Below are 13,785 nucleotides of genomic sequence, written 5' to 3' on the forward strand. Positions count from 1 at the left end.
TTCTGGTTACTGTGTCTAAAATGCCTCCTTTCCATTTAGGACCTCCAACTATGGAAACTACTCCTCTCTGAAGTCAGAATGGAGTCACCTCCACCCTGATAGGAAAGAGAGTTCCTGATCCCTCCTTTCCGCCTGGAAATAGGTAAAAGAAGGAGCTCAGGCTTTGAACCAGCTACCAGACAATTGTCCCAATTCCTTCAGGGCCTCCTGGGGCAGTGTCAAGCCTTGGGCTAGTTCTAGTCACTGTTTCTGCTGAGACTACTCTATTGCCATCTTATAGAATCAGGGTTTTCTTATATTTCTGTAGCTTCTCCAAGACTCTTCGGGAAGCTGAAGATCAGTTTTCTAATCCCAGAAAACATTTGCAGAACATTTTGCCTGAGATTCCCGCAAGTCTGGAAAATGGCATCCAATTAGCTCGGCTGTCTAGTGTGTGTCGTCTTGTTTGCATTCAGCAGAACTGGCTTATTCATGCCTGTGAGTGGGCACAAGTGTGAGTGCCAGAAAACACACAGAAGTCCAGAGATGTTGGTTGTTGCATTTACCATGGAGCTGCACCTAGGAATGGGTGGAGCTGAATGTCTCCACCCATCGTACCTTCCTATCACAGCAGTTAGCACACTACTCACTATACAGCAGGTGCTCAGTGGGTACCTGGTGATTGGTTAGTTCATGGATCCACTTGCTCATTTTTTCCCAATCTGCTGTTTGCTCACTGAACTCCATACCCCCAACCCCCATGCTGGGGATGGACCCCAGGGCCTCCCACATGCGAGGCAGGTGCTCTACCTCTGAGCTACACCCCCAACCCTGACCTTCTTTGAAAAACTCCAGGATAGTCCCACATCTTCCCTGACATGCATTGTTTGTCTTTGTCCCATTCCATGAAGACAGAAGAAAACATGCCCAATAGGTTCTGAAAAGTCAGTCCTGATCCTAGGGGTCCTGAAAAGACCTAAGTGGCCCTTATCTAGGTCCATCCAAGGACTAAAGCACCTCTTTATTGAGCATGGGCCAGTCTATGAAGTCCTGGACCCTATTATCTTTATTTATTTATTTTTTTTTTTTAAAGAGAGAGAGAGAGACAGAGAGAGAATTTTTTAATATTTATTTTTTTTTAGTTATCGGCGGACACAACATCTTTGTTGGTATGTGGTGCTGAGGATCGAACCCGGGCCGCACGTGTGCCAGGCGAGCGCGCTACTGCTTGAGCCACATCCCCAGCCCCCTATTATCTTTAAATTATCCTGAAACCATCCCATTTCATCAGTGTTGTTTTTTGTTTATTTTTTGTTGTTGTTATTTGGCTGTTTTTTGGTTTGGGTTTTTTTTTTTTTTTTTTTTTTTTTTTTTTGCTGCTGGGGATGGAGCCCAGGCTACTCAGTGGTAACTGAGCTACAACCCCAGCCCTTTGTCCTTTTTATTTTTTATTTTGAAAAAGGGTCTCACTAAGTTGTGTAGGGCCTCAGCAACTTGCGATCCTCCTGCCTCAGCCTCCCAAGTTCCTGGGATTATAACTATGTATCACTGCTTCCAGCTCATGAAGGGTCTTAAGTCCATATTTCTCTAGCATAGGGCGGCGTTTATGACTGTAATTGTCACAACACTGACTAGTAAAGGGCCCTTTAAGTGTTGTGGGTTAATTTTTTTTCTGGTACTGGGAACTGAACCTAGGGGTGTTCTACCACTGAACTGTATCCCCAGGTCTTTTTTTGAGGGATGTGTGGAGATACCAGGGGTTGAACTCAGGGGCACTCAACCACTGAGCCACATCCCCAACCCGATTTTGTATTTTATTTAGAACAGCATCTCTCTGAGTTGCTGAGCACTTTGCTTTTGCTGAGGCTGTCTTTGAACTTGTGATCCTCCTGCCTCAGCCTCCTGCGCCACTGGGATTATAGGCATGCACCACCGTGCCTGGCTCCCCAGACCTTTTAATTTTGGTGTTTTTTGTACGAGAGATTGAACCCACAGGCGCTTAACCACCGAGCCACATCCCTATCACTTTTTATTTTTTATTTTGAGACAGGGTCTTGCTAAATTGCATAGGCTGGCCTTGAACCTGTGATCCCCCTGGCTGAGCCTCCTGAGTCACTGGGATTACAGGTGTGCACCACCCTGCCTGACAGTTTGTTTTAGGTTTTTGTAATGATGATGGTGGTAATCATATTCTAGAGGTGACCCAGGGCTGGGCCACATCGTCTGGGGCCTCTGCTGTTCAGTCCCTTGGTTTCAGAAGTGGAAATGTACTAAACTGGACTGTGTGCGAAAAGAATCCATATTCCCAAAGCTGTGGCAGCAGAATAGAAGGGGCATTTTCTCTATCTCCTCTCTTTATCCACTTCCTGGTTTCTGTGCTTTTCTCTGGATATTTAGATGAGCATGAATCCCTGACAGCCTTAGACACATCCTGGCAAGGGCTCAGATGCCCTGTTTTGGGTCCCTGTAGGCAGCACCCAATAGGGAAATAGGTAGAGTCCTTGTGTCCTTGTGTCACTGGCTGGCAAGCCTCAGCCTGCAGCAGCCCCAAACATTCCAGCAGCTCAGGTGCCAGTTTGGCAGGAAGCTGGGAAAGCAGCTGGCTGTTCTTCAGGTTTCTGGGCCTGGCTCTGAACAGCAGCAGGCTTTGGGGCTGGTAGGGGAAGAGGCTCAGCTTATTTGGGCCCTGCCTATATGTATCTACTCAACAAAGAGGAGCCAGGGAAACCTTAGGATCCCACATTCTGCTGCTCCTCTCTTTCCACCAACATTCCTTCCTACCCCACCAGGGCTATGAGGGAGAAGGGGATAGAGCTGAGCAACCACTGATAATCTCCCAGGACAGCCTGTACAAGGGACATATTGCTGGATTATTTATTTATTCATTCATTCATTTTGGTACTGGGGATTGAAACCAAAGGCACTTTATTACTCTTATACACTCCCAGCCTTTTGCCCTTTTTATTTTAAGACAGAGTCTTGCTAAGTTACTCAGGGCCTCACTATATTGCTGAGCCTGGCCTTAAACTTGCAATCCTCCTGCTTTGGCCTCCTGAGCTTCTGGAATTACAGATGTTCACCACACCCCTCAAATGGATTACTTATTTTTTAAAAATAAATATTTTAGTTGTAGATGGACACAGTACCTTTATTTTTTTTCATTTATTTTTATGTGGTGCTGGGGATCAAACCCAGTGCCTCATACATGCTAGGCAAGTGCACTACCACTGAGCTACAACCCCAGCCCTAGATTATTTATCTCGAGAAGGAAATAGCTCAGCCAGAAAGAAGGAACCCAGTGGTAAGGCACACCTGTAATCCCAGCTACTCCAGAGGCTGAGGCAGGGGAATAGTAACTTACTGAGCCTGGGCAATTTAGCAATTTAGTGAGACTCTGTCTGCAAAAAAGGTAGGGCTGGGGGTGGAGTATCTCAGTGATAGAGGGTTTGCCTAACATGCCTGAGTTCCTGGGTTCAATGCCCAGTACAGGGAAAAAAAACAAACAAACCAGGAAGTGGTAAGCCCTGCTCAAATATGCTTATGTCCATTACATTTGTGTCTCCACTTGCCCTTTGCATTTCTTTGGTGTTTATGAGAGATTTTAGGCCAAATTAGAGTAGGGAAATTATCTGGTAGTGGGGGTGTGGTAGGTGGGTGCATGGGAGGTAATTGGGGAAGGGATAGGAGAACATGGATAGGCTAGTGACTAAATAGGTACCTAACACATAATGATGGTGATGTTGGAGGCAGAGAAAAAACTCTCAAGCACATTCAAGCATATAGAGTAATGGAATTAAGTACATAGGGGTCTGTCCTCATTCAAATACTTGCATGGACCTAGGTATTGTGGCACATTCCTAAAATCCCAGTTGAGAGACTGAGGCAGGAGTATCATAAGTTCAAGTTTGAGGCCAATCTCTACAACTTGGTGAGATCCTATCTCAAAATTTAAAGTGTGTGTGTGGGACATTGGGGATATAGCTTGGTGGCAGAGTACCCCTGAATTCAATCCCTATTACTGCAAATAGACAAACCACCACAACAAAACCACCAGAAAGCAAAACAAAAATTCCAAATACTGGAAGTCACTTTGACTTTTGGCAAGATTTTTAACTTCTAAGTCCTGTTTTCCTGTAGGTTTATTATATTAAAGAAAATAATTTATGTTCCATTTAAATATAATATTAAATATTCAATGTAATAGGCATATGAATAAATAGGTACATATATGTGTGTATATATATGCCTACTCCATAAATGTTAATTGTTATAGTTGCAGTAATAATAATTTTTATTGCATCAAGTTCCCTGGGGTGTTGTGGACTAGAAAGGAAAGGCTTAGCCACACACCTGTCTCTGTCACTGGAGCCTTGGGTTTGCCTTGAAGATGCCCTCCTGGGTAACAGGTCCCTGGCTTTATCTTTGACTGGGTGTGGCACTTATGGTTTCTGGTGGGGTCCAGGCCCTCCTGGCTCTGAGCCATAGCAGCTTTGTCCTGCTGAGGATCTGTGACTGGCCCTCCAGTGGTCTCTAAGAGCAGAACCCCAGCCACTGCTTTTTCATCCGGGGACTCTGCTGTTTCCTGGCATTCATGAAGCTGTGCCCTGGATGTCATGGCCTCTCGTGCCCTAGACAACCCTTTTTTCTCTAGTGGGATAAGGGCTCCGTCTCTATTCTGCGTCACTAGATTTCATCACTTTTCCTCTTTGCAGTTTTAGTCTCTAGTGAGCAGTTCTCTGTATGCACTCTTGGGGCTTCTTTACAAATCTGTACTCATCCTGCATCTTCAGGTCCTTTGAGTCTGGCTGAGTAGGTGGAACCAGCCCTTCTATGCTCTCTGCCCCAACCTTCTAGAGCCTTCTTGTAAATCTCTCTTTTAGCTCAGGGAAGGTGCAACACTCCTCACTTTTTTTTTTTTTCTTTTAGTATTGAGGGTTGAACCCAGGGGGCCCTTTTATTTTTTTTAATTTTGAGATAGAGTCCACTAGGTTGCTGAGGCTGGCTTTGGACTTGTGATTCTCCTGCCTCAGCCTCCAGAGTTGTTGAGATTATAGGCATGCTCTACCATACTAGCTAGGTGTGTACTCTTCTATAGGAGCTATGTCCCAAGACTGGAGACAGAACTGCAGAGATACTGCCTCCATGCACTTTGCCTGCAGGATATCACTCCCACCCCAACCCACATGCTTCTGCTTCTCTTCCAGGCATTACCCTCAGCTTCACCCCAGGTTCCCTGCTGGAACCAAGAGCTTGGGGTTTTGTTTTGTTCACTGGAGGAAGGGGGTTTTACCCTTTTGCTTCACTGTTTACCCCCTTTACTTATGAATAGGCTTGCATCATCCACTGGTTTGGGCTGTCTACACCCTGTTCCATCTGCAGACAGGTAAAATCCATTTTCACATGAGCAAGAAATAAGATATGGGAGTGAGGGGTTAGACAAATCTAACTCATTTGAAGCTGACAATATTACTGTTAGTGGGTTCCCTTGCTGCTCACCATGAAGTGCCATGTGTGTGCACATTATTACCTCTTTACACAGTGAAATAAAATTCTTAACATGGTGCCTTGTATATAACCAGTGCTCATTAATGTTAGCTGCTATTACTATTGCTATCCTTATAATTATTTACCTGGTAAAATGCCCTACTGAACACAGGTAGAGGTTTGAATTCATTCTTATGTGTTTGGCTGATTGGAGGAAAATTTCCTGGAGAGGGCCATGGCTGTGTGTGTTGGGGCTTAGCTAGTTAGTCTGAGGTCTTTAGTAGCAGGCTTTCAGACTTTATACTTACATGTGGATTTCATCTGAACTTTTCACCTGCCAAATTGTTTTTCTGTTTGTGTTTGTTTTGTTTTTGGTGCTGGGATGCCTTGCACAAGCTGGGGAAGTGCTCTGCACTGAGCTACACCCCCAGCCCTTGCCTGCTGAATTGAAAGCGCTTTGAAGTGTCTCAGTCCCTGGGATGGAGTCAGGAGCACAGGTCTACAGTTTCACTAAGGAATCTGCAACATCAACCATAGCCTGAGCAGCAAAGAGCTTCCTTTTTCTTCCCCCATGAATGACCTTAATGACCATATGATCAAAAGCAAGAACACCAGAGCAGGGATCAGAAGAAATTAATGCCAGCTTCAGATCTGCCATATCATGACTAATCATAAAGATAACAAGCTGCGATATGTTCAGTGCTTATTGTGTGGCAGGCACTAAATTCTTTAGGTGGATTGTTTTATTTGCTGTGTGACCTTGAGCCCACAACTCTACTTTTCTGTTTCGATTTTGTAATCTCTAAAGTGGAGTTGACAACACCTAATAGGGAGGTTGAGAGGAAGCAATGAAATAATGTATGTAAGTGTCTGGAAAAAAGCACAAAGGAAACGTACGTGTGTGTGTGTGTGTGTGTGTGTGTGTGTGTGTGTGTGTTTGTGTCCGCGCCGTATTTCACCAAAGAGCCAAGATGATAATCTTCAGGCCTTTGATGAGTCTGCATTGCCCAGTGGAGGGAAGCGGGCAAAGCTCCAGCTGATGGCGAATCTGAAAGCCTAGCTTTGTGAGGGCAGAATATGAGGCCCATGGTGGTGCTTTATCTGTCACCTGAGATGGGGGTGTCTGTCTCCTGGTACAAATATGACACCTGTTGCAGGAGAAAAAGGCCCTGGCAGCTGGTGCTCTGGGAGGAGAGGTCTGGCCAGGAGCAGCAGGAGTTCGCTTACCAGAGGGCAAGTGACAAGTGTCAGTAGTTAAATCAGCACATTCTTTAGCTCCAAGTTCCCCCAGGGGGTGAAGTAATGCCTGGATATCTACTGGCAGGATTAATGCAGAAGCCAAGATGGGAGGAGGAAAGGTCCAGGTACTCGGCACAGTGCCTTACGTGTAATGTGCCCTGAGTGAATATTAATGGGCAGCAGGGAAGTATGAAGGACAGCCACAGTGGGACCAAGAGGCAGTGTTGTCTGCTGCTGTGCGACCACAGAGCCACTGCTGGCCCACAGTCTGCTTATTCTCTGGTCATTAAGCATAGGGAGAAGAGAATGAGTGTAAACTGCTCTTTGCAGTTCACAAAATTCAAAAGGGGCCAGGCACGGTGGTGCATGCCTGTAATTTGGGAAACTGAAGAAGGAGGATCACAAATTTGAGGCCAGCCTGGGCTACTTAGCAAGACCCTGTCTCAAAATAGAAAATAAAAAGGGCTGGGGATGTAGCTCCACTACAGAGTGCCCCAGAGTTCAATCCCCAGTACTGGGGGAGAAAAAGAAGTGGTGGGGGATTAAAACTTATATCTCTTACATCTCCCGACTCCCAAATTCAAATTATTAGGAAGAGGAATCCCCCCCCCCCTTTTTTTTGTTGTTGTTCTTTTGTTTTTGCCAGTACTAGGGATTAAACCCAGGGCCTTAGCACATGCTAGGCAAGTACTCTACCAACTGAACTACATTCCAGCTCCTTCTTTCTATATATATATATATATATATATATATATATTTTTTTTTTTTATTGGTCCATTATACTTGTAAGGAAGAATTTTATTGAGTACTTGCTGGGTGCCAGACCCCATGCTGGGTCTGACATACATAGTTCATTGGTTACAGCTGTCCTGAAGGGCAGGGTTTTGGGTTTTTTGGTTTGTTTTTTATCCCCACCATCCAGATAAGAAATCAAGGCCAAAGAGGTACAACCATTTTTACAAGCAGTCACAGTTTATAAGTGGTAGTTGCATAATTGCATCTCTCACTCCAAAGCCTTACTTCCTGCTATATGGCCAAGTCTGCAAAGGGATACTTGTACTCCTTAAATTGCTAAAGGCTAGGCTGTTGAGGATTCCAGGTGTCTCAGACCACCCAGACACACCTATGACCCACAGGCAGGGCCTGGCTAGGTTTAACTTCACTGAATTTTCTCCCTGCAATTCTCCTCCTTTCTTCTCCTCAGTGTTATTTGCCCTTGCTACAGACAGAGCCATCTATTACCTTCAGTTAAAGAGAAATAGCCCTGCACTCTTGTTAAAGGTAGTGATGACAGATTTTACTCAGCACTGTTGTCATAGGCAAAAGGGACTTCCGTGTAGAACTGAGCTCAATTCTGAGTACGGCAGAGGCAGCTGGGGGGTTATAACCAAAAAGCAGAGTGAGGGGTCAGTGGATGGACAATTACTAAGAAGAGGCCTCAGGGGACCCTTGCTGAACTGGCCTAGCAGGATTGTTGCTGAAAGGCAAGAGTGGGAAGTGAGGCGCTGATCAGATATCAAAAGTGATCCCCTAGGGTTGCAGGATTCTTACTGAACTGATTTAGCAAGAGTCTTGCTAAAAACTGGGCAGGGGGCTGGGGATGTGGCTCAAGGGTAGCGCGCTCGCCTGGCGTGTGTGCGGCCCGGGTTCAATCCTCAGCACCACATACAAACAAAGATGTTGTGTCCGCCGAGAACTAAAAAATAAATATTAAAATTCTCTCTCTCTCTCTCTCTCTCTCTTAAAAAAGAAAAAAAAATTAAAAAAAAAACAAAAACTGGGCAGGCCCAGGACAGAGCCTGAGGATGAGACCTCCTGGAAAAGAGGGCAAAGAGCACCCAGCACAGGAGAGTGACTTCACTTCCCAGCAGATGCAGGGGCGCTGACAACCCATAGTGAGAGTTCACTGACCTTGGGATAAGTTGTCTTAGTGTGACTTCCAACAGTCAAAGAATTGGACCAGAGCTGAGAATTCTATGAGAAGGAACCTGCATTCGAGACACGCCTCCATGGCTGCACTGATAGGGCGATGCTGTGTCTGTGGGGATTTCCTCACAGCTCTCCAAAGTAGGTGGGATTTAGTCATTAAGAGCAAGGTCAAAAGAGATGACCCAGTCATCCAAATGCAGAAGCCAGGCAGGGCCCGTCCCCCTCCTCCCTACACTGTGACTCATTTGTCATTCAAGCCCCTGAAGCCCCGCCCCCCAGCCACTAGCTAACAGTTCTTTGGGGGCTGGTAAGGGAGGGGGCTCTGAACTTGAGATCGAATGTTTGAGCTGGAATCGCAGGTCATCAAACCACTTGCCCCTGAGCGCCTCTGAAGATGGAGGGTACAGGTCCGAGAGCGTTCTTCCTCTTTCTTCCTCTTTCTCCCTTATTTCCCGTGTTTCCACTTCACCTCACTGTCCCCTGCACCCAGATTCTCCAGAACATACCCCTTCACTGAACTCCTCTGGTCTATTTTAGACTGCTGGCCAGCCAGCCATGAAAACAAGAGAGACCTCGATGGCAGAAGGATAAACCTGCACGGGTTCCTATAACAGGAGCAGAGGTTGAAGGTCTGCAGAAACCCAAAGGCATAGATTTGCCATTAAGGCATGTGGGATAGAGTTCTGTCTAATATAGTCCTGGGTGTTAACTAGCCCTATTTTTGAACACTGGGCTCCTCTTTAAAAAAAAAATTAAAGTTGTTCTTTTTAGATATACTTGACAGTAGATTGTATTTTGACACATACATACTGGGAGTATAATTTATTCTAATTAGGATCCTATTCTCGTGATTGTTCATGATGTGGAGTTTCACTGGTCGGTGTGTTCATATAGGAAAGTTATGTCTGATTCATCCTACTGTCTTTCCTGTTCCCATTCCCCCTCCCTTCCCTTCATTCCCCTTTGTCTAATCCAATGAACTTCTATTCTTCCCTCCCAACCCCTTATTGTGTGTTAGCATCCATATATCAGAGGGAACATTAGACCTTTGATTTTTGGGGATTGGCCTATTTCACTTAGCATAATACTCTCCAGTTCCATCTGTCTATTGGCAAATGCCATAATATCATTTTTCTTTATGGCTGAGTAATATTCCATTGTGTATATGTACCACATTTTCTTTATCCATTCATCTGTTGAAGGGCACCTAGGTTGGAACTGAACTACCTGTTCAGTTCCTTTGCCCGTTTATTGATGGGGTTTGGTCTTCTCTTACCCCGTCTGTAAAATGGGAGTAATCAGACCTGGCCTATCTCATGAAGTTCTTAGAGGGCTCAAATGAAATTGTGCCTGTGAAAAGCCTCATAAACATGAAGGGGCCGTATAAAACAAAAACTGTGTAAGAGAAGCACCCCCTCCCTACCCCTGCATTCCAATATGTGACTCTCTATCTTCAGCCATTCCCAGAGTTACCACAAGACTCTTGCACACCGTCGATGCCACAGTTTGTGCTCTTCATTCTGTGTCTGGTGGCTACCTGTGACTCTGCTAATGCTCACATAGGGATCCTGTGACACTTCAGCTTACTGCCAGCTGTTGGTTCCTGATGGTGGGTGATTTGTCAGTCTCCTTTTGTGCAGTGCCCAACTCCTGTGTGGAAGGCATTCACTTTACCACTGAGCTACATCCTCGGCCTCGTGGGGCATGTTAATGAAGCTGTTGGAATAGAAAGAGCAGCCCAGTGGAAATCTACCACGAGGGGTCTAGTTTTATTTTCACTATTTGCTAAGTGAACTTAGCTTTGTCATTTCACCAGCCTGGGTCCATTTTCCTCATTGGAATGAAAGTCCCATCTAGATCTTGATGGCCCATGATTCCCAGGTAGGACTCGCAGCTGTTTGGGCCCCACAGTTATGCCTGAGAGCGCTCCTGACAGGAAGGAAGCTCTGGCCTCTGGTGAGTAACAGTAGTTGATCACCAGACTCTGGTTCTCTCCCGCCCTCACCCCGGTGCAGCCCCTGCCTCTCGGCTTGTTGAGGAATGCGTGCATGCACCCCAGTAGTTTCCTCTTCCCTCCCTCCCTCCCTCTCACCGTCTTTTGGCTTTTTGCCTTCCCAGATGTGGATAAGCCAAATGGTTCCAAAGCCTTCAGGAGGCAGATGACATTGGTCACAGACAGCTTCCAAGTCAATCTGGGCTTCACCAGGCCTCTGACCTTATATCTCCAGCAGTTTATAACTTTGTCTGACAAACTCCAAGTTCCAAGCCTATCCTTCTTGGTCTCTCCCAGCTCTGGTTTTGTCCAACAACCCATCAATTAATGGTGGGGTAGGCAGAGGGCCTCCCCTACCCACTAGAATCCCCTGCTGCTTCCCTGGAGGGGGATTAAGCTGGAGGAAAGAGAGCACTTCTTTTTATATATACATATATTTTTTTTTCGTTGTTGATGAACCTTTATTTTACTTTTTTTGTATATGGTGCTGAGAATCGAACCCAGTGCCTCACACATGCTAGGCAAGCCCTCTGTAATAGTTCTACTGCCTGAGAGCACCACCCCAGCCTGAGAGCACTTCTTTTCATGTCCATTTCTCATAGTAGCATTTGGGAAGAAATCAATCTCCAGGGGCACCTGGGGAAGAATCTCAGCCTGCAGTGAGTCAACAGGTCACACCTGGCCTGGCTCTTGTGATTTCTGGAAGGTAGCGGATTCTTTTTTCAGGGAGGGTACTGGGGATTGAGCCCAGGGACCCTTTACTATTAAGCTACTCTAGCCAAGTTCATTTCCTCTTTCCACCCTGTGGACCTTGGCCAAGGTTTTTGTTTGTTTGTTTGTTTGTTTTGGAAGTGGGGTACTGGGGATTGAACCCAGGGGCTTAACCACTGAGCCACATCCCCAGCCCTTTTTATTTTTTTAAGTTGCTTAGGGCCTCGCTGAGTTGCTGAGGCTGGCCTCAAACTTGTGATCCTCCTGTCTCAGCCTCCTCAGGCATCATGGTGGTGCATGTCTGTAACTCCTGGGATTACAGGCATGTACCACCACTCCCAACTTGGCCAAAATTTTAATGATCTCTTGCCCCACCCACTTCATGCCTACCATATGAAGGGGGGTGAGGAGCAGAAGGGAAGATAATTACTTGTACTATCTCCATCCCTCCAAGCTTACAGATTTATGAGGTCCTCAAATTATGTTGACCTTACTTTTCTATTTGTTCCTTTCCCTAGGGTATGGCAGCTGGAGAGAATTGGCCAAGGCTCTGGCCAGCAGGAACATCCCAGCTGTGGATCCCAATCTTCAATTCTACCGTCCCCAGAGGCTGAACCTCAAGGTATGTGGCAGGGGCTGCACCTTTCCCTGCTGGTGTGTTAACATGGGCCCTCAGTTGTTTCACCTCCCCTGGCTTTAGGGAAACCTCTGCTCTGTCCTGTGAGAGACAGAGGAGAAACAAGTAGTGGAATCCCAGTCTGCCATCTGGGATTTCCTGGCTGAGCCCATCCTGCCCTCCTCAAAACCCGGTGCTAGCACTAGGCCTGGCTTTCCTATTTCTGTCTTTGCCGCATTATTCAAGCTACCTTGCAATCTAACCTGCTCCATGCATGCAGCCTCCCAAGTCAACCCGCACGTCTCGGTGCTAGGAGTGCAGCTCAGTGGTAAGTGCTTGCCTAGCACTGTGAGACCCTGCATTTAATCCCCAGCACCACAAAAAAACAAAAAATCAAAAACAAAAACAAAAACAAACAGGCATCATGGTGGTGCAGGTCTTTAATTCCAGTGACTCTGGAGGCTGAGCCAAGAGGATTGCAAGTTTAAGTCTAAGTTTGGCCATTTAGCAAGATCCTGTCTCAGAATAAAATAAGAGAGCTAGGGTGTTAGCTCAGAGGTAGAGAGTTCCTGGGTTTCATCCCCAGTACTTGAAAAAAAGAAAGAAAGAAAAGGCAAATCAAGTAGCATGTCCTGCCTTTTCCTGTTATGGAGACTGAACTGTCCCTTAGTGAAAATAACCAGATGCTTGCTACTGAAAGCCAGAGGACAAGCTAGACAGACTTCCCTCCCTGCACATAGCTGGGTGTTCGGTTTGTAATGGGGCGGCATTTTGCTCGATTTAGGAAATTCCTGCAGTGTTTCTTGAGCCAATGATAGGTTAGGGAAGTTGGGGTCCAGCTCAGTCTGGAGGCCCTAATCGAATATGCAACAGACATGGATACCTAAGACTGGACCAGAACCAAAGTGAATCTGTGTACCTGCATGTCAGGGAGGATTTGTACCGGAGGGGCTTCCACTTACTGAGACAAGTAGTGACAAATCTGGGCACAGCCCTGGGGGACGTAGAGGAAGAAGGAGTCAAAGCCCCTGCCCTCAGGAGGCCCTGATTTAATTAGGAAAAAAACACTTTTCTCCATATGGGACAAATTGAGAAAATCTCAAAGCTTGGGAGCATATGCAGATGACACTGTTAAGGACATATTCTCCTGAGGAATATGTGTAAGTGATTGGGAGTGTCCCTTAGGTCAGAAGCTTCCTGGGGGCAGGGACTGCTTCCCCACAGGCACTTTCAACGGTCCCTGAATCCTGTTTTGTTCCCAGGTTCTCACCCTAATATTCTCACAAAGTTCATTCTTTGTTCTTCCACTAGGACCAAGAAATTGACCAAAGTGGGAACAGTAACAACAGCTACTTGAGGTGGAACAAACCCGTACCCTGGCTCTCAGAGGTGAGGGACTCTTGTTTGACAGGATTATTATTAATATCATTTTTTTTAAATTAACAGATAATTCCAGAGATCATGGAAAACTTTCTCCTCGGGAGTATGAATGTTTGCCCCTGGGGTTCCCAGTTCATTTGATTTTCTTCCCCTAGAGAAGGAGCCCTAACATTTGCTCATGCCTACTGTGTGCAGGCTCTGCATATCATCTGATGCCAGCTTTTGGACCTTGTAAGGTAGTACCTTTGTGTCAGTCAGCTTTCCATTGCTGACATAAACGACTCACAGGGAGGAAAGGTTTATTTTGGCTCACACTTTCAGAGGTTTCAGTCCATGTCACTTGGTCCCTTGCTTCTGCTTGGAATGAGGCAGTAGTACCTCATGGTGGGAGCTTGTGGCAGAGGAGGCCTGTTCGCCTCATGGCAGCCGGAAGCAAAGAGCAGGAGGAAGGGGC

General features: G+C 46.1%; 1 protein-coding gene across 2 annotated transcripts in view; it reads left to right on the plus strand.

Moving 5' to 3' along the window:
- The window catches only part of B4GALNT3 (beta-1,4-N-acetyl-galactosaminyltransferase 3), a 106,175-nt gene that overhangs the window by 61,771 nt on the left and 30,619 nt on the right, over window positions 1–13,785 (plus strand). The window contains exons 2-3 of one of the 2 annotated variants that reach the window (XM_081310162.1): window positions 11,854–11,957; window positions 13,263–13,340. In XM_081310162.1, the coding sequence (XP_081166288.1) occupies window positions 11,854–11,957; window positions 13,263–13,340 (182 nt within the window). The remainder of the gene's footprint in view (window positions 1–11,853; window positions 11,958–13,262; window positions 13,341–13,785) is intronic. The other variant, XM_081310163.1, reaches the window with a different exon arrangement.

The sequence above is a fragment of the Spermophilus citellus genome (assembly GCF_964194105.1).
Source record: "Spermophilus citellus genome assembly, chromosome: 10".
Classification (NCBI taxonomy): domain Eukaryota; kingdom Metazoa; phylum Chordata; class Mammalia; order Rodentia; family Sciuridae; genus Spermophilus; species Spermophilus citellus.